The sequence below is a fragment of the Equus przewalskii genome, chromosome 27, assembly GCF_037783145.1.
Source record: "Equus przewalskii isolate Varuska chromosome 27, EquPr2, whole genome shotgun sequence".
Classification (NCBI taxonomy): Eukaryota; Metazoa; Chordata; class Mammalia; order Perissodactyla; family Equidae; genus Equus; species Equus przewalskii.
Genome location: NC_091857.1, coordinates 23,521,847 through 23,542,250, shown reverse-complemented (window position 1 = coordinate 23,542,250; position 20,404 = coordinate 23,521,847). Strand labels below are relative to the sequence as shown.

At 39.6% G+C, this 20,404-nt stretch overlaps 1 protein-coding gene across 7 annotated transcripts in view; it reads left to right on the top strand.

Annotated features, from left to right (window-relative positions):
• Nucleotides 1–20,404, top strand: part of APP (amyloid beta precursor protein) — a 254,045-nt gene that overhangs the window by 128,330 nt on the left and 105,311 nt on the right. For all 7 annotated transcript variants that reach the window (XM_008514152.2, XM_008514150.2, XM_008514149.2 and 4 more), the window contains exon 6: nt 10,983–11,185. In XM_008514152.2, coding sequence (XP_008512374.1) covers nt 10,983–11,185 — 203 coding nt within the window. The remainder of the gene's footprint in view (nt 1–10,982; nt 11,186–20,404) is intronic.

Below are 20,404 nucleotides of genomic sequence, written 5' to 3'. Positions count from 1 at the left end.
ATCCCATTTTAAAGATGAAGAAACTAAGTCACAGCAGGGGTTGGTCACTTGCCCACAGTCACACCAGAGCTGGTAGGTGGCTTCCAAAAATGTGCCTTTAATTACCACACTGTACCCCTCTCTGGGACCCAGAAAACTAAACTAGAACATTCAATTAACTGTAGTATATTGCGGTGTAATTTTTTCCTGGAGAAAGGGAAAAGAATTAACAAGAACAGCTGTTATCAGCTATTTAACCTGAAAAGTAATGCACTTCCACATTCATTTCATTGCCATGTACCTTCTACATATCTTGCATTGTGCAAGGAGTGTCAGTATGTGGTATTTTGACTCTACAGATTTCCCAGATAGCAACTATAGATACTTTTAAAAAACATACTTCACAAGGCAAGAAAGTGGGCTTATTGGAAGAGGAAAAAAGTCTGCTCACTGATGGAAAATGAACCAAAAGTTGTGTGTCTCCAAAACATGCTTATCCTGAATATTCTGGCTAATCTAAGACTTTCATAACAGTAGCCAGCTACGTGTGTCTTTCCCTCTTGTCTTCACCTCTACCACAGAGTTTTAAATACTTATTTCAAGCCCTCAGAAAACGGGGATAAGGGATACCCTGGGTTATAAGCCCTGCAGCCTGAGCCTTGTGGCTTGTTTTCCTTGGGGGTAAATAACACTTGGTACCACCCGAGGATGGGGGCAGATGTATCCAGATGTATCTATTTCTTCCTGGGAATGGGGCCCCACTTGAGAACCTGGAGCAGACATGGTACTGCTACAGTTTCTGCATTATGCTAGAAGAAAGAGCAGAATTTGGTTCTGGTGTTGCTTCCCAAGTAGAACCACTTATTTTTTCACAAGAGAGGTGAGGGAAGCCCACAGAACCGGGCAGCTTCCCTTCTTTCTAAGGAAAAGGTCCTTCGCAAGCTGTCCCCACCAGGAAGGTTAGGCTGGTGTCGTCCTTGTTACCTTTCTAGAGGGCTTTGGAGACATTTTGTACACAGACCATCTATAGCTTTTTATGAGCCCCTATGTGTAGAGACATAGTGGCAAAGGATGTTAAACACACAGTTTTGGCTGAAATGACACATTTTCAGGCATATTGTCTTACTCCTCTCCTTTAAAAATTGTAACAGCCCCCGAATCCCCACTCCGGCATGTCTTACCCAGCTCTCCTGCATTTATCTTCTCCACAGCAGCTGTCACCTGTAACGTGCTAGTTTAGCATCTTTGTTTTTGTTTTTTTACCTCTCTTCTCCCTCCCGCCAACAGAACAGAAGTGCCAAGAGGGCAGGGGAATTTTGTCTGTTTTATTCCCTTCAGTAACCTCAGTCTCTGGAATAGGGACTCTAGAAGCTAGTATACACCCAAAGATCATATATCCCCAACTTTCCACCCCAAATGTACACAGATTACCTGTTACTTAGCAGCAGCCAAATCTTTGGATATGAGGAATTGACTCATTTAAAGTTTTCTGGCATCGCATCTGAATAACCAAGATTTTGTTCCACATATCAAGATTTGAAAATGATGCTGAAACTTTTTATCACCTTAGGTGCTTCTCATTAACCCTGGTTGGTTCATAAAGCTGTCAAGAAAAGAACCTGCTTTTGATTATATATGACATTTCTTGCCTCCCAAGATAGTGTTTAAAAAAGCAAGTTAGCTTTTTACCATAATTATATCCCAAACTTAATATTTCTTAAATCTTGCCAGAATATCATTTTCCCCTTTTCAACTTTCATACTTTTTATGATTTAAAGTATAGTTCAGACAGCAATTGTACCAAATATTTCAGTCTGTATCTCAAAAATCTAAGGACATTTTTCTACAGAGCCCAAATGACACCATCTCACCCACAAAATTAACCATAATTTTTAAATATCTTCATATAGCCATAGTCACATTTTCCCTGGGTTCCAGAAATGGCCTTTACAGTTTTCTGTACCAGATTCCACCCAGTCCAAGGCCCAGCATCTTACATCCTTAACTCTGAGGTTTGAGAACATCCTTCTTTATATCATGACACCAATGTGCTAAAGAAGCTTTGCCAGTTTTCCTATAAACTGCCCCATCCTTTGATTTGTCTCATGTCTTCAGGGCATTATTTAGATTGTTTTTCTCTCTTGCTGGAATATTCTTCTTGCTGTGAGGGTGTACTGAGATAGCGGAGAAAAGAGAAATTGTTTTTCAAATGTTCTCCCTTGGCTTTTGGTTTATACCAAAGCTTGGCCATGCTTCTCTTATCTGTTTGTTTATTTCAGCCTTATACTTTAGAATTTCGCTCAGTGAAACAGGGTAGAATTTACAAGCATGGATGAAGAGAAGTAGATTGTATACTAAACTATCATTTTTATAATCTTCCTTAAATTTTCTTTCATGCCTAGCCCCTTTTAGTGAATACAGTTAGTTTTATTCTTAGAATTGGCAAGAACCTTAATAGCCAACACACACATGAATTTAATACCGGATTCTGTAGTATTTGATCAACATCGTTGTTCCATGTGGTACTAGAATTCTGAAAATATACTCTGTAACATAGGTGGGATTTTTTGTTTTTCTTACTTTAAAGATTAAGTAATTTTTTGTTCTCTTTCTTAAGCTCTTTTCTAGGACTACCTAACATCTGACTCTTTTATGTTTTCTCATAAGGAAGAACATCAAACTTTGTATGTCATTGTCATAGAGTACATCAGTTCTGGGTGATCTGGAGACATAGCTCAGTGGTATTTAGCCATGTTACCATTCATTCATTGGACATATATTTTTTGAGCATCTTCTGTGTCAGGCACTGTGTCAAGTGCTATGCGCATGGCTTTTCTCTTTTCATCTCTCGTGGTCCTTACTGTGGGTCAGCTGCTGTCTTAGGTGCATTGCAAATACTAACCCATTTGTTCCTCATCACACCCCTGTGAATGAAGGTACCTCCTATACGTTTGCCATTTCACAGGGAAGCACAGAGAAGTTAAGTAACTTGCTCAAGGTCACAGAGCCAGGATTCAAATCCAGGCAGCCTGGCCCCAGAGTTCAAACTTTTAACCACTCCGCTATGCTATAAGACCCTCTGCCTTGGACCCTGAGTTCTGCCACCTCTGACAGAGGCAAGAGTCAGGGGTTGCTGTTGTTTCTGCTCTAGAATTTTAGAACTTGGACATCCTAGAAGCCTTTCACTTTGTTTCCTAATATGTGTTTTATTTCAAATCAGGACAAAGCACAGCCCCCACTCTTCCCATACCCACCCCACCCCATAGTCCACCCTCTGTGCCTGGGGTTAGCAAACTTTCTGTAAAGGGCCAGGTAATAAACATTTTAGGCTTTGCAGGCCACATACCATCTCTGTTACATATCTTTTTTTTTTCTTTTCTTTTTACGATCCTTTAAAACTGTAAAAACCACCCTTAGCTCACAAGATGTATAAGAACAAGTCATGAGCCATTGTGTGCCCCCCGCCCCATGCCATTTTTCCTTTGCTTTTTGAGCACTCTTTATGTTCTTGTCAGAGGATTCCATTTCAGATCTCAGGTTTTCCTTCCTGTTACCACAGGACTTTTGCACAGCTGTAGCCACTCCGCCTAGTGCAGAGCTCCCCGACTTCTTAACTTTGGGCCTTCTTTAGGTCACATTTCGGTCATCCCTTCCTCTGTGGATATCTCAACATACACCCCAGATCTGGTCAGATCTCATTTTTTTGGGTCTCCTAGCCATTCATAATTATCTCAGTAGTCATTTCACATTTATATAGTGATGATGTCATTGTCCTTTTGGCTGTTAGCCCCGTGAGCTACCCTTCCTCCCCAGTGTGTCTCTAGCTCCTGACACAAGGTCTCTAACCAGACTCCCAGCATCCACACTTGTCTCCCTAGGGTCCACTCTCCACCCAGCAACCAGAGCATCCTTACAACCTAAATTCGATTGAGTCATTCCTGTTGCATGTAAATGAAAATGCTATTTCTTGCCATAAGCAGCATGGCCTTACTGGGTCACATCCTGCCTGTCTGTCTCCACCAACTGAGCTTGCATTTCTCCGTGCCCCAGTTCCCTCCCCGCTCAGCTCGCTGGCTCTCTGTTGTTGTTTTCTCCTGCCCATGCGAAGCTTGCCCTCATACCAGAGCCTTGCTCGTAACTGCCTCTACCATCCACTCACCCTGATGCTTTCCACATTCCATGTCTCGGTTCCCACGACCCTTTCTCAGTGGCCTTCTCTGACCACCCTACTTGAAAAGCTACCTCCATCCCACACACACGTCTTTGGTACTCTACCTCCATCCCACACATTAGTACTAACAGTTTTTTCCCCATTATTTATTTGCTCATATTGTGCCTCCCCGACTAAAATATATGTTCCAAGAAAGCAGAGGCCTTGTCATGTTCTCTCCTCTTACCCCCAGTGCCTGGAATAGCACCTGGCCCTTGGGAAAAGCACAACAGACGTTGTTGATTGGATGACTAATGTGTGGCCTGGAGAGGCACCTAATAGAATGGTTTGATGGTTGGGTGAATTAATGCATTACCAGTTTTTGCTCATTGTCAATCAATGCGTATTCCTTTTCAACTCACATATTTAACTATCCGTTGACTAAAGAAAAAACATCTGAACACTTGGTCTTTGCAGTTTAGCATACCTCACTGTTAAAACTCAGTATCTGTGTGAAATTCTGTTGTAATTAAGCTTATGTACTAATGTTATTCCTGAGTGTGAGTTATGTGGATATCCCTGCGTCTTCCTCACACCCACTTTTCACATCCTACCAGCTCACACACCTCTAGCTCACGAGAATCACTTTCTCCTCTGAATTTCTAAAGCATTTAGTATGCAGTACATCTGTTAGTCATGCAGTAAATAGTGTAGATTCTCTCACCCAGAGTAGGCATTAATTCATTAATTAAATGTGTAAGAATGATGATACATCCTAATTTCAGATTAAGCTTGTGACCAGTAGCTCACCCTTAATGCCTGTGTCATGAATTTTTGCTCTCAGTTTTGTCCTCATCCTCCTAAAGCAGGAATCTGTAACCTGCAGCCCGGGGTGAGCTCGTGATTCATCTGCAAGGAGTGCCTTTAGCTGCAAATAACAGAAAGCCCAGTCATTGGTGGTAGGGAGCCCTGGGCTGGTGCAGTGATGCTGTGATGCCGCCTTTTTATATCTTTCCACCCCTCCATCCTTATCAGCTTCCTGTCTGCATCCTAGTGTTTATCACCTGATGCTGGACAGATGGCTGTTGCTCTTCCAGGCAGAGAGAAGGAAGAAGGGCAGATGGGTAAAGGAACAAAAGCCCTCTGACCACTCAGTATGAACTTTCTCATCTGGAAAGTAAAAACCTTCCTCGAAGGCCACCAGGTGTCCTCTGGCATCTGGTTACCCAGAAATGTGTCAGTCATCTGGCCTTCCCTATCTGTAAGGTTTCTTACTTTCTCTGGTGGAAGAAGTGATGGGAGAGAAGGATTAGGAATGGCTTTCGGGTGGTTTACCAATAATTTCTGCTGCAGGGGCTTTTTCAAGTGTGAAGGTTTGGGGGCCAGCCTGGTGGCGCAGCGGTTAAGTTCACATGTTCTGCTTCAACAGTCCCGGGGTTTGCTGGTTCGGATCCCTGGTGCTGACATGGCACCGCTTGGCAAGCCATGCTGTGGCAGGCGTCCCACATATAAATTAGAGGAAGATGGGCAGGGATGTTAGCTCAAGGCCAGTCTTCCTCAGCAAAAAGAGGAGAATTGGTGGCAGATGTTAGCTCAGGTCTAATCTTGCTCAAAAAAAGGAAAAAAGAGCTAAAGTTAATCAAAATCTCAGAGATCCTTTAGCTGAAAAATTAATAGTACCCACTACCTAAGGAAGGTCATCAAAACAACTATACAGAAACTCAGTAGAGTACTGAAGAAAAATCTATGCGGATCAGTTTTTAGATGATATTACCTATAGGTCACTTTTTTAAAGTAGTCATCAACATATTGTTGAATACTCTGAGCATCAAATTCATTCACAAAATATCTGAATTAATGAATTAATTAATTTAGAGGATTAGTTACTTAACTATTTCGGCCTATTTAGTGAGGCCATGACTGAAGAAGCCATAGATTTATTTATATATTATATACTATATACTATATATATATATACACACACACACACCATAATCTTTTTTTTTTTGCCCTCAGTCTCTCATAATTTGTGTTCTTATGGGATTGGGGGTTTTGAGTGGAGGTCTATCTTTTCAGATTTGGAAGCCCTGCAAATACAATTTTATCACTTCAAGCGCTCTTATTCTAGATCATTCATTGAGGGTATTTGAGAAGAGTGAGACTTGACGGTAGCGGTCTCCCCTCCTTTTAATCCTTCTTACTGAACTGTAATGTTTATAAAGAGAAGTGCACATAACACAGGTGTACACAGCTCCGTAAATTTTCAAAACTCAACACAACCAGGTAGCCGAAACGCAGATCAAAGCATGCCGTTGCCAGCCGCCTAGAAGGCTCTCTCCTGTTCCTTCCCAGTCGCTAACCTTCCCCTTGCTAAGTCCAATAGCTCCTCTGAGTTATGTCAGCGTGGGGGAATGCCTGTTTTCATAGTTGATGTCAATGGAACGGTATTGTGTGTCCTCTTGTGTGTTTGACTTCTAATGGTGCCTCTTGATGGAAGAGAGACTGGCTTTTTCTTACTTAGCTCTCCCTGTCTTCAAACATTTACTTGGAACTATGAAGAATAAGCTTCCTTTCTTTTATATTTTCTCACTTTTTCTGGCAAAAATCTTCTAATTTTCCTAATTTAACAGCATTAATTTCAGATATTGCTTCCCTCTGGGACACACTGACTTATGCAGCCATCGTAACTTCCACGTTAAACTCTGAGAACTGGGGCAGAGAGGGAAAGAGCTGTCTAACTTTTTGAAAACATGCTTTCCTTTCTCTCTCTATTCCTGACTGTGGGAGACTCTTTCTTCCTCTTTCTAGATCAATAAACATATATGTGTCTGAGCGTCTTCCTGGTGAGACTTGTCCTCTGGCCCCTGGTTGGTGGTTACATTTTGGGAACTGACGGGTGTTCTGTGTTCACTCTCGTCTCATCACTGCGGTAGTTCAGGTCTCAGGATTGTCCAATTCACAGAAGCCGTGGGAATCTGAGCTTTCTCTCTGCCATTTCCTCTCCTTTGTCCTACAAAGGAAAAGAAAAACGTCAGTCCTAACGGACACTATGAAAGAATAAATATAGCTTTTTAAGGAATGCAAATGGTGAATTATTTTGCATGACTTAAACAAAAAGGAGTTAAACTGGTGCATGAATCAAAATCTTTCACTATCTAAAGGGAATATCAAGAAGGCAACCGCGGGTGGAATTCTATCAAGGTCAGCCTTTATTTAGAAATACAAGAAGAGTCACCTTTGTGATGTAGTGTATCCTTCACCAAACCAAAGTCTTGCGTGCTGACACATAAAATTTTATCTTCAGTGATTTATTTCCTCCTAGTAATGTCCCTTTGACCCTTTAACCTTCCTATTAAATTCAGATAATCCTGAGGTGATCAGCATTTTCAGATAGTTCCTTCATTCTTTAGAAGTGTTTCTCATTACTAGAATTTAAAAACAAAAACACTTAAATTTGTGAATGTAGTATGAACATTCCACTGTGTTGCCACGGGATTATTTTACTGTGAGTTGTTTGATTGTTTATAGGGAAATTGCTTTATGATGCTCAGCCTGACATTTGCATACACTGGCCCCTCCTTGCATTTTCTTGAACTTTGATCAGCTTTCCAAAACCGGCTCCCCTTAGTCACATCACAGAACGAAACTGTCCAGCAATTGAAGAGAAGGTGGACAGTAATTTTTTTCTCCTTTTATGAAAATTGTGATTGGAAGTTGGCACATTGGCAGGTTTGGCATTCTTTGGGAAGACCCAACGTCGTTAAAACATAACTGTGTGCTGCTGTTTTAATAGCATTCAAATAGATAATTAGATTCGTGGACATCTAAATTTAATTCCAGAAATCAAAGCTATGGTAATAAGAGCTGGACCCCAGTTCTCTGAGGCCTAGTAATTTAATTCCTCTGCCAGCTGAAGTATTACATATCTCTGTTCCTTGTATTATGCCGGTAAATTGCTTAGGCAGATGCAATGATGGATGATGGGCATACATGTCACTCTTTTTCATGGCCAGACACATAACAGGATGCAGATCACTTTAAACACAGCTGTTTTGGTAAGCATGTTTTCTGTTTGCAGGTTTAAGTACAACATTCAAGTCATAACAGAGAGGGTTGAGGGAGGTTCCTGGGGGTACCCAGGATCGTGTTTCACCATCCCACCTGGAAGCACAGTGCTGTCTTAACCCTGGATCACATACTTGGACCCTGTCCCTCCATTCGTGCTCCAAGACAGCATGCACACTTCATGGTTTAAGGAGAATATTGGTTTGACTTGATTTTTCTCCCTGGATTTACCACTTAATTAGGAGAACTAAACAGTGTTGGTGCCTATGATTTGATTCAATGCAGAAGAGAGCTCAAACACAGTGAACTGACTAGTGACATGCATCAGTTATCTTTCTTCTCTAGTACTACAACATCAAGATTCTATAGAAGAATAAAGAGGAAGCATACCGGGTAAAGTTGGGGCCATCTGAGCACCTATTAAATTTAGGATTCTTTTGAAATGTTGCCTAAAGTAGTAGACTTTTGTGCGGGAATTCAGTCAGTCAAGAAGTCAGTGACTGCACGCCGTTTATGGCTAAGCACATGAAGCCTTATGCCATCTGATTGTCAATGCCAGTTTTCTCTTCCTCTTCTTACCTATTCATGGTCTTGTGGAAATGTTAAAATAACTGGTTAGGACCTTCTCTCTATTAACACTTCGTTTATTAACACACTAATAAGTTTGTATTAATGTTATTCTGCTTAATAAGTTTCTCCTTATTCTTTGGCCACGTGCTTCAACTTTTTTGGATGTGTTCATTTATTATCCCTTGTCTCATATTTAATCAGAATTAGAAAGTCATTCTTTCTGGGGTCATACATATTTTTATAGACGTTTTATATATAAAAGTCCTTTAAGTTCTGAGCTAATAAGGGAATTCCATCTAGTGCTAGATTCATGTCTTTATATATCTTTTCCTTTTTCGCCCTCAGAAAAATTATTTGTGGCTGTCCTGGCAGAGTTTCAGTTTCTGAAAGCCTTTTACCATCTTCCTTCCTGTCTTGCTAGACCATGGAAACCTATTTTCTTTCCCTGATATGTTTGACATCTGATCTCCTATACAATGTTGAACTCACACTAGCATTCCAGGCCTCAGGTTGTGTCTGACACAAACTCTCCAGGTTTCTATGCCTGTTCCCAACAATGTGCTTTTCCTAATAGGCAAGAATCAGCCCTTGGGTAATAATTCTCCTCTGCTGTGTCTTTTTTCTGGGAAATTTAAATGTCAACATGGCAGCCTCAGTCTTACTCCTGTGGTGCTTCTTGTCCAATAAGGCCTGGGGCAGGTGCTCTGGTGATTTGAAATCCTCCACCGCATCTGGATCTTTCTTCTGTATTGGTTTTGTAATCTGATCAAAGATGTAACATTTATTTCTCCTATATGGCCACATGGCGTGTGATACACTTTCACTATTTAACGCTGACATTCTTATCTTCGTTTATCATCCTTCAGATGCTCTCGACCATGTCTGCGCTGGCAGGTACATGATTTGCACAAGGATATCTTACTGGGACTTTGTAATTTTGTTCCAGACATGCCTTTCTTTTGCCATCCAGATTTGCTGATTTATTACTCAGCCCTGTGCATAAGTATATACATATTTAATGTCATAAATATTATTTCTGATCCCCTTCCCAATTATACTGTGACTCACTGGCTATCTGTTACCATTATTCTCAGTATTGCATACTGCGTGGTTCTCAGAATGTTGTCCCCTGACCACCAGCATTGGCATCACCTGGGAACTTGTTAGAAATTCATATTCTCAGGGCCCATCCCACACTCGCTGATTCAGAAACTCTGGGGGTGGTGCCTGGTGATCTGTGTTTTAATAAACCTTCCAGGTGATTCTGATACTCGCTGAAATTTGAGAACCACTGAAATACCAGATACTCTACAAAACTTACACAATTAGCAAGAGTAGAGAGCACAACCGTGTAATTTCATAGGCATCCCTGATTGCTGGGTATTGCAGACTTATTTAAGCCAATTTCTTCTCTCCACTCTATTTCCAGTTTAAACTTTCAGTAGCAGTGTTTGAACCAGTTTCCACTTATTGTTATTGAGTATCTGCTATGCAGATACTGTGTGGTATTTTCACATACATTATAAGAAATCATCCCCATAATACAATAAACTCCATTTTGGTATCCTCCCCTCCCCACCTATTTAATAGATTTCGTTTTTTTTAGAGCAGTTTTCAGTTCACAGAAAATTTGAGTGGGAAGTACAGAGAACTCCCTTCTCCCCCATTTCTGTCCCCTCTCCCCCATTTCCTCTGTTGTTAACATTTTGCATTAGTCTGATACATTTGATCCAGTATTGATGTATTAGTATTAACTAAAGTTTATAGTTTAAGTTAGAGTTCACTTTTTGCGTTGATAGTTCTGTTGGCTTTGACGAATGCACGGTGCTGTGTATCCACCATTACAGTATCTTACAGAGTAATTTCACTGCCCTAAAAATCCACTGTACTCTGCCTTGTCATTCCGTCCTTCCTCACCCTGAACCCCTACCAACCATTGGGCTTTTTGTAGTCCCCATGATTTTACCTTTTCCAGGATGTCATATAGTTGGAATCATGGTATCCTCTTTTTGCAACTGCCTAAACTAGGAGGAGTTGTGCCCGAGGGTAAAAGGTGCTGGGATTCATATGTTGACCTGCTGGCTTCAAGCCTTGTGTGTGTTTTTAATTCAAGGCCATGTTCTCTCTTGAATTTACAAAATTCTTTGTCAGTAATTTTTTTTCCCTGTCCTAAAATTGTTTAAATGACCGTTACTGTTATTTCTATTTCCTGCTCCAGTGAAGACAAAGTAGTGGAAGTAGCAGAGGAGGAGGATGTGGCTGATGTGGAGGAAGAAGAAGCCGAGGATGACGAGGACGATGAGGACGGTGATGAGGTAGAGGAAGAGGCTGAGGAACCCTATGAGGAGGCCACAGAGAGAACCACCAGCATTGCCACGACCACAACCACCACCACAGAGTCTGTGGAAGAGGTGGTCCGAGGTAACCCACTGTTTGCTTTCTCAGGGAAAAGGAAGGCATCTTACCAGTATTTGGCATTTCTATCCAGCTTAGCACCACTGCCTTCCCCAAACAAAAGTAAAAATTCAAAATAACAAGTCTTCTCATGGTTGTTGAACTCTGCAGTTTAACAAACAATCCAACAATTCATTTCAAACCACGTGAAATCCTGATTATACAGTCTATTCTGTATCTTGTGTATGCTGCTGGCAAACCCCAGCTTGTTCTGCAAAACTCCACCAAACCAGTTACCATGTCACTGAACAAAGGCCAACTTAGGTGACCTCTTTAGTATCCCCGCCCCCTCACCCCCACCATGGGTGTTTCTTGCACTCCATCATCTCTTGCCTCTTTCACCACCTAGACTATGAATTCCTTGAGGCAAAGACTGGATTTTACTTAGTGTCATTCAGAGTGCCTGGCTTATACAAAGTTTTCAATAAATCTTAGTTGAGTGAGTAGTTGCAATTAGGTTTTATTAAAAAAGAAGAAGGATATTTGGTGAGTTAGCACATTATTTTTTGCCATGGACTTTAACTTGGATGACTTGTATCTTTATGTTATTTTCTTGGGGGAGGTGACAGTGCCTTCTTTGAGAGGTACATGTAGGGTTAGACTTAAGACTTTCTTTTTCTGTTTAATTAATTCCTCTGTTGAGAACGTTGTGAGCTGAAGGACTTTCTTTTAGTCTCCGTGAGATAAAAACGCAAGCATTCGGTTGACATTAAACAGCCAAATGTTATAGGAGCTAGCGAATTGTTGGGTTGCCTTTCTTAAAGGTATGCATTTGTTTTACAAATAGTAAAAGGTGGTCCTAGAATTAGATTGAATGAATGTGGATGGAGTTATTGAGTTTTTAAAGTCTATCCACAAATGTTACAACATTGTAAGTCTTCCTCTCACTTTTTATTAAGGTAGAATGATTTCAGCTCTGTGGTTAAATTGGAGCTTAAAATGGGTTACTTTCTCTGCCTCAAGTAGATTCCTAATGATCACGCTAGTATCTTCTTCCCTTCATTGCATTTTTTATAACTTTATTGAGGTATAATTTACATATAAAATTCACTTGTTTTAATCGAATAAATATATAATTCACTGGCTTTAATAAATACACCAAATTGCGCAACCACTACCATAAGCCAATCTTAGAGCATTTTCATCATGCCAGTAAGATCCCTTACACCCATTCACGGTTGATCCTTGTTTTCACCGCCAGCCCCAAGCAACAACTAATATACTTTATATTTCTACACATTTGCCTTTTCTGGACATTTAATATAAGTGAAATAATTGATCTTTTGTGTCTAGCTTTTTTCACTTAACATAGTGTTTTTGAGGTTTTGCATTTCTTTAACTTGAAGCTTTTAAAACTGACATTATTCTGAATTGAACACTCAGAGTTAGCTTAAAATCCATTGAAAGCATCATATATTCTTTTTGAAAAGAATATGTAGTACAAGATGGATTGTTTACCTTTATCCTTCCCTATTAATGACAGCTTATTCAATTTAGCGCAGTAGTGCTTATGTAAGTAGATACACATTTAAGTAAATGCTTGTTTTGGTTGAACCACTGTTTTTCAAATATCCGAGACATCCTTTCCCAGGTGTTTTTCCTGTGCTTCTTAGGACCATTTGTGGCAGATCTGGCTAAGTGAACTTGTTGACTTCCATATTCCTAGCAGAGAAAGACAGATTTTTCTGGAAACATAAAATATATGTGACTACAAATTACAGCAGTTAGTATTCTGTGGTGGGACTGATGTTCTTGTGATCTCCATCAAGATAGCTATTTACGTAATAATTAACATCCACTTATTCGACATTCGTTTTTGGAGAACCTGTTTGGTACAAGCCATTTTGCTAGACTCAGTGGACCATCTGATGAGAGCACAGAGGATAGCTGACCCTCATGGATGTTCAAATCAGGAGGAAGTCAAAGATACACAATGTGACTTGTGTTGTAAAGTACAAGCTCAGAGCCTACTTCACGGAGTAAGAGATTGAGCAGAGAAGGACCTATGGAAGAGATGGCATTTGAACTAGAAGTGAAGGGGCTAGTGGTGGGTCTGCCAATGGATTGTGCTACAGCGTACTTTAGAGTCATTCAGCATAGCAAAAGAAATTTGGTGCCATGGGAAGGTACATGGCATGTTTAGGAGATAAAATCAATCTGACTTAAACAAGAGCAAATAATCTTACTTAAGAGAGTTACAGGAAATTAGGTTGGGACTAAAATGTGGAAACCTTCAATGGCAGGCTGACAAGTATGACCATTAGCTGAGGGTAGTCAATTCAGGACCTACTGTGTGCTGAGGATTTTTCTGGTAGAAACAATGAAGAGATTTTGGTTTGATGATCTTGCGATTAAGGAGATAAGAAAACCGAGAGTGACATAATTTAGGCAGTACAATGAGAGAATGTCACATAAACTCCATGCCCGTATTCCAGACCAAGACAGAATTCTCTTGAGATAATATGGTCTTGTTATGTTCTGAATAAGTCCAGTTCTTTCTGCTTCAGTCTTTCTCTAAGTGTAGCATTATTAGATACTAAGAATATAGAGGGTCATATATATTATAGTATTTTCTATAGAAAGACAAAGGCAATTAAAAGAGAATTTAAAAAAAAGATCTCCAGCATAGAGATAAAGAAAAGAAGCTAGTCTTAAAAGATGACAAGTTAATAATGTTGGTGGCAAGAAGAGCAATAAAAGTGAGCTTCTAAAAGCAAAATACCTGGTCATTTAGAGGGACCAACTAAAAATACCAGAAATGGAAGAACCCTTAATGGGAACCCATCTATCCCATATAAGACTCTGGAAATGGACAAAAGCTATAATTGAGGCAAGTCTTTCTGGACAAAGAGGCATAAGAGAAGAAACATGATATATTGTGTCCACGTCAGAGAGTTTGCTGTGTTCTCGCTAATTCCAAGAAAGAAGTAGAAGTTTTAGATGGTAACATTAAAGGAGTGAGCTACATTCCCTCCACATCTCTGGTTGTAGAAGATGAGTTATGGTTCTTCTCTGATGAATGAAGAGCGATGGCAGTGCCAGAGGTGATTGCTAACTTTGTAAAACTCTCATTACAAGTAGCTGGCTCTTGTGCTGAAAATAAAAATGAGAAGAGACTTGCAAAGAAGAGATATTGAAAAGAGACTTATAATCTAGTTTTCAATGTTAATGTTTCAGTGCCTGAGAGAAAATGTAATTTACAACCATACTTAATAAGAAAATTGTTTCTTCATTACCAACATATTGCTACAAACACGAATCCTTAATGCATTTCATAAAAAACCTCAATACTTTTGTAGCCTGTTAAAATTTGAAAGTAGTAGGCAGACGGAAGAAAAATATAGGACATTTCAGCATGGTCATAAAACTTTCAGCCATTTTGTTTTAGAATCAATGGTATTAAAGTGGAAGATACCAGTTCTGTGTTACTGATTCCAGAGGAGAAAGGTATTATTTAAATGTGAGCACACTGCAACATCTATTTGGCTTTAAGATTTATTGTTTTGGGTAATTAAGAAAAACTTAGATATTGATCTAGAGGAATAAATCAATACCAATTTGAGTAAAACAATAGTATTTTAGACACTTGCTCCTAATTTTCTGTGATTTCAGAAGGGATTACACTTCATAAACCCAAGATATCAGGGTAATTTCTGACTCAACCATGAGTTCTTAAACTCTGATTAAACATGGGTATTTCAATAAATGACATAATCCTTGATTTAGTCTAGCCTGTTGGGTGCATCCAGAGTAATTCTGGATTTTTTCCTTATGCTCATTTCTTCAGGAAATATTCATTGTTCCCCTGCTAATTGCTAGGCGTTCTGCTGCTGTGGAAGGTGTAATGGGGAGTTAGCTGTTCCTGTGTTGGGCTGAAATCCTTGTGTTTTCAGGATCCCCACTTTCCTTGCTCTTTAGGGCGGTGGTTTTATCTTTAATCCTTGTAGCTTTGCTATGAGGTAGAAATTTTACTTCCCCATTTAAAGCCAAGGCAACTAAGATTAGAGAAATTTTTTTTTAATTGCCCACAATCACAAAGCTGGTAACTGGTGAGAATTTGGACCTGCACGGACCAGGGTATTTCTATGACACTAATATCAAATTTTCCTTTTCCTTTTGTTGCTAAATACATGCTATTTCCATTTAACCTGTGCTCCCTTATAAATGTGCATTCCTTTGCTATAGGCATATATTGATCTTATTATTATTTCACAGTGAACATTTCCTCAATGTTAGAAGTCTTAATAATAATAATGATCAGGGATTGGCAGACTGGACCATGGGCCAAATATGGCCTGTCACCTGTTTTCTAATCAAAAAGTTTTATTAGGACACCGCCAATCCCATTTATTTACCTATTGTCTGTGGCTGCTCTCATGCTACGGAGGCAGAATTGCGTAGTTGCGAGAGTCACCATATGGCCTGCAAAGCTGAAAATATTCACTATTTGGGCCTTTATAGAAAACCTTGGATATTGATCATTATAAAAATACTAGGAAGTTTTTTATATTTCAGATACTACCTACCGTACGACATTAATTTCATTAATGTAGTTTTATTATGGTTAGAGGCAGACTAGTAAAGTGTTTGAGAGAATTTTTAATAATTTTATGTCCTTGGGCCAGTTAAATAATCTTGGTGAGTCTGTTTTTTCATGTGTGTAGTAAAGATGCTGATATGAAGTGTGTTGGCTGTACGAATTGCTTTAGATGATCCATGTTCAGCATTTACCATATAATACCTGGCACGTTGCAAGTGTTCAGTTTGTTTAACAAGCACAGGCTGCCTGCGCAGAGTCAACTCCGGGCTCTACAGCCTACTATGTAGTATTGTATCAATCAAATAACCTTTAAGTTGCCTTCCATCCCTCTATAAAAATAGAGTTTAGTAATACCCACCTCATTTTAATCATTTTGTGAAGATTAAATGAAGTAATCGATGGGAAACACTGAACACCGTTCCTGGTGGACAGTAAGTACTCAGTTAACCTAAGCTGCTGTCATTGCCATGGTTACAAGTATCATTCTGATCCTCCAGAGAATTAATGTTTACTAATTAGGAAAGCCAAAAGCCTGTCTTTTTAATGATAAAAAGCCTAAATGAGACATATCCATTTCTGTTGGTATAATAGAGCTGATACATATAGACATATGCTAAGAATAAAAAACAGCTTAAACTTGGTTTCTTGATTAAAATATTTTTTGTGAATATCTGTATATTAAAATACCTACAGTTAAATTTCATGTCTGGCTGAAAATTGAACCAAGGTAGTATTAAATGCCACTGCATTTCAACATAGTGTTTCATTTCCTGCTGGTATTTTGATCCTCTTCGAAGTTCATCTGTTAAATGGACAGAGACACTGACGTAGGTGGCTCCGTAAGCATCCCATATGATGATGAAGCTAAATTTTCATCTACATGTTGCTTGCCTTGGGCTAGTTGACTGAACGCAGCAGAATTAAATTACGGTTCTCCTCCCTCTGGTAACCATTAATCTGGGAGAAGCACCATGTGATTTACTGCTGTACATTCCACCAGCATCACCCAGGCACTCCTAGGTGCTGGCCATTGCAATGGTTGCTGGGGGCACAGGGATATGAATATGGTGGCTCGGTCAGGTTGCTTCTGGCCAAACCTGCACAGCTTCTTTCTGACCTGCCTGGGAAGGAACGTTGTCCCCACCAAGGATGGAAAGGGCTCAGCCTGAAGACAAGTGTTTCAAATAAGGCTTTGCCGAGAAGTTGGCATTTGAGTGATTTTTAAATGAGAGTAGGGATTTATCAGTTAATGGAGCACCAAATAGAATGACAGCAAGTATCATAAATATATCAGAGGGCTTGTATTGATCTCAAGGGTAGAGGAAACAAAGCCTGGCCTAATTCTCATGTCTCCACTGTTACCTGTCTGTAATGGATGTGATACTTACAAGGTATCCTGTAACTGACTAATTGGATTCTTATTTATCATTCGTATTTAACCTTTCACAAAGTTTGGGGACAACTGTGAACTTGCTGCAAACATGAAAAGGTACTCACGTACTTTTGTTGGAGCTCTCATAGCAGCACACTGCCCCACAATGACAGTAAAGCTCCATGGAGTGTTTGGGAACAGAGCAGAGTAATGATGGCTCTGCCCTTTCAGGCCAGCCTTTACCTCTGTGTTATGACTAAGGACAAATGAGATCCACACCTGTTCCTGGACCAGAATGTAGAATGTCGAGAGAACCAGTGTCAGCACTGGGCATAGATGTGACGTGTGGCAGCCCGTTATTTTGTGCCCCATGGCACAGCAGCCTTTGATTTTGAGGTATTTGATATCCATTTTGATAGAGGCAGAGTGAAACATGGCACTGACAAGCTTCTTTCCATGTAATTTAACCATATCAATTTAGGAAGCCCAGTCGGATAGTTAGCTTGCTTAAAAAGTGAGAATGAGGAATAGCCATACAAAAGATTGTGTGTGTGTATATACATATATAATTTTCTACTTTTTAGTAGCAAATTTATTGAGATACAATTTGCATAACAGAAAATATAGAATTTGATAGTTTAGTGTATTCACAAAGATCTGCATTGCCGCATGGAAAATTATATTTTTTAACTTCATTTGCTTGAAATTTTACACGGCTAGCAGTTCGTAGTTACTTTTCCTCTTCCATTTCTACACTGTCTGATTTCTGTCACGGTACTTTTATTCCATGTTAGAATAGCGGGAATTACCAACTAAAGGTATTTTAATACAATTATGTCTACATTTATTAAAAATAAAAAACATTTTAAGTCCAACTTAAAAGGCAGAAATTTTTTTAAAAAAATACTAATTCTTCTCATGTTTTTTCCCAAATTAGATGCTGTTCAAAAAATCCCTCAGACACAAATGCCTCCGACACAACAATTGTATGCATCTACACAACACAAAGTTTGCAATTAAGAAAAAATCAAAACTAATACAAGAAGTCCAGCAAATGAGAGACCGTTCATTGAAACATGCATGTCGTTTTCATGAGCATGGCTTTTGAGCTAACACATATGTCTAACTGAGTAGAGGCTCAGATTCCTTGGGCAGTAACAGAGTTGTGGATTTTAATGGTAACCTTTAGTTGCTTTGTAGAAAAATGCTTTCTGGAGATTTTAAGCAGGGCGAATTACAACCTAATTCTTTCTCTCAGCCTTCAGCCATTTTTCCCTCCTAAAAATTCATCTTTGGGGCCGGCCCCATAGCCGAGTGGTTAAGTTCATGTGCTCTGCTTTGGTGGCCTGGGGTTTGCTGGTTCAGATTCTGGGCCCGGACCTACACACCGCTTATTAAGCCACACTGTGGTGGCATCCAACATAAAAGAACTGGAATGACCTACAGCTAGGATATATAACTATGTACTGGAGCTTTGGGGAGGGAAAAAAAAAAAAGAGGAAGATTGGCAACAGATGTTAGTTCAGAGCCAATCTTCAAAAACAAAAAACTGGGGGGTCATATAAAAATGACGTTCAAGAAAACTCCTCAGCCTTCAAGACAGAAGCACCCCAAATTTTAAGAATTAAAGAGACTCTCAAAATGGTAAAAGGAGTAAATGGAAGAATTGTTAGAGGCGCACTCTACTTAGTTTATAATGGCAAGCCTGTTCAGGTGTTTAACTATGAGGATGGGGTTAGCTCTCAAATTTATATATGTTCTTATTGGATATAATTTTTGAGATAATATGAAAATGATACAGGATATGGACAGAAATTTCATGTTGCTTGTGTGTGACTTTTAAGTTCCCGATGTTTCATGATAGAAGCAGAGAAAGACTTCGTTGGCCAACTCTCATGATTATATCTATTCTGGAGTTTAATACTGTTTGTTACCCAGGATTTCTGACGTGTTGGTGACTGCCACATTGTAGCCTCAATCTCATGAGTGGGCAAAATTACTAAAATGCAACATGAATCCCTCTGGTGTTTGCTTGGGCGATGGCAGATTTCTCAACCTCAGCATTATTAATGTTTTGGCCGGACTGTTCTTTGTTGTGGGGTCTGTACTGTTCATTGTAGGATGTTAAGCAGGATCCCTGGCCTCTATCCCCAGTAGCAGCCCCCAGTTGTGACAACCAAAAATGTCTGTAGTCATCACTAGATGTGCCCTGGGAAGGGATGGAGGCAGAATCTCTCTGGTTGCAAACCAGTGGGCTATGACATTGGGATCTACAGTGATGTCCAGCTTTAAATATATGAGCAGAGAAATAACCCCTACAATGCTGTGTCTCATCTCAGTGTCAGCTGTAACACCTAACTAAGTGCTTTGCACCGGTGAATATTTTATTTGAAAAGAATAAGTGAGATAAAACATAAGCTGAAATAAAGTTGATAAATTCTCATTTAGTAAGATAAAAACAGTTATCTGATGAGTTGTGTAATGTAGTCTCATAGCTGATTAGAGACAAATCAGCATACAATTTTTATTTTTTAAATATTGCATATGCGTATTTGCCAGATAGGCAGTGAGAGATGGAGGAAACTGTGCCTTTTAAGTTTTTTTTTTCATTCTTCCAAAAGAAACTCACTTTTCCCTGGTACACTGTTATAAAACAGCAAATGGTGGTTCGCATCCGTGTAGCAACCAGGGGCACTGATGTTCTCAGCTGGAGGCTGCCCAGTCTTTCCTGCTGGGTACCGTGAGAAAATTATTATATTGGTATTGGATTTAAGGCAGAAGTATTGAAGTGACTTTAATGTCACTTAACACAGAACTTCTGAGAAAAAGAAATATGTGTAGATAATTTCTTAAGATTGAGTTTTGAGATATATATACTTGAATCTTACAACTCTACTAAAGTATGTTATATCCCTCCTTTCTCAAATATATGTGCACTTCTTTTAATAAGCCAAAACCTATGCAACTTTTTACTAATCCTTTCCCTTGTCCTTTTGGAAAATGATTGAATCTTATATATCTACTTTTGATACTTCAACTGTACATAAAAGATATGGTTGATCATGGTGCTTCTCAAACATTCATGCCTGTTCATGTCACCCCCAAGGCACTTGGTAAACACGGATTCTGAAACGGTAGGTCTGGAGTGGGTCCTGAGTTCCACGTGATGCTGGCCCTACTGGTCCATGGATTGCACTTTGAAGAGTCTTCTCTAGTAGCATTTCATGCCCCCCATACTGTGCAAATTTCAGAGATTGAGACAGAGTAAAAAACT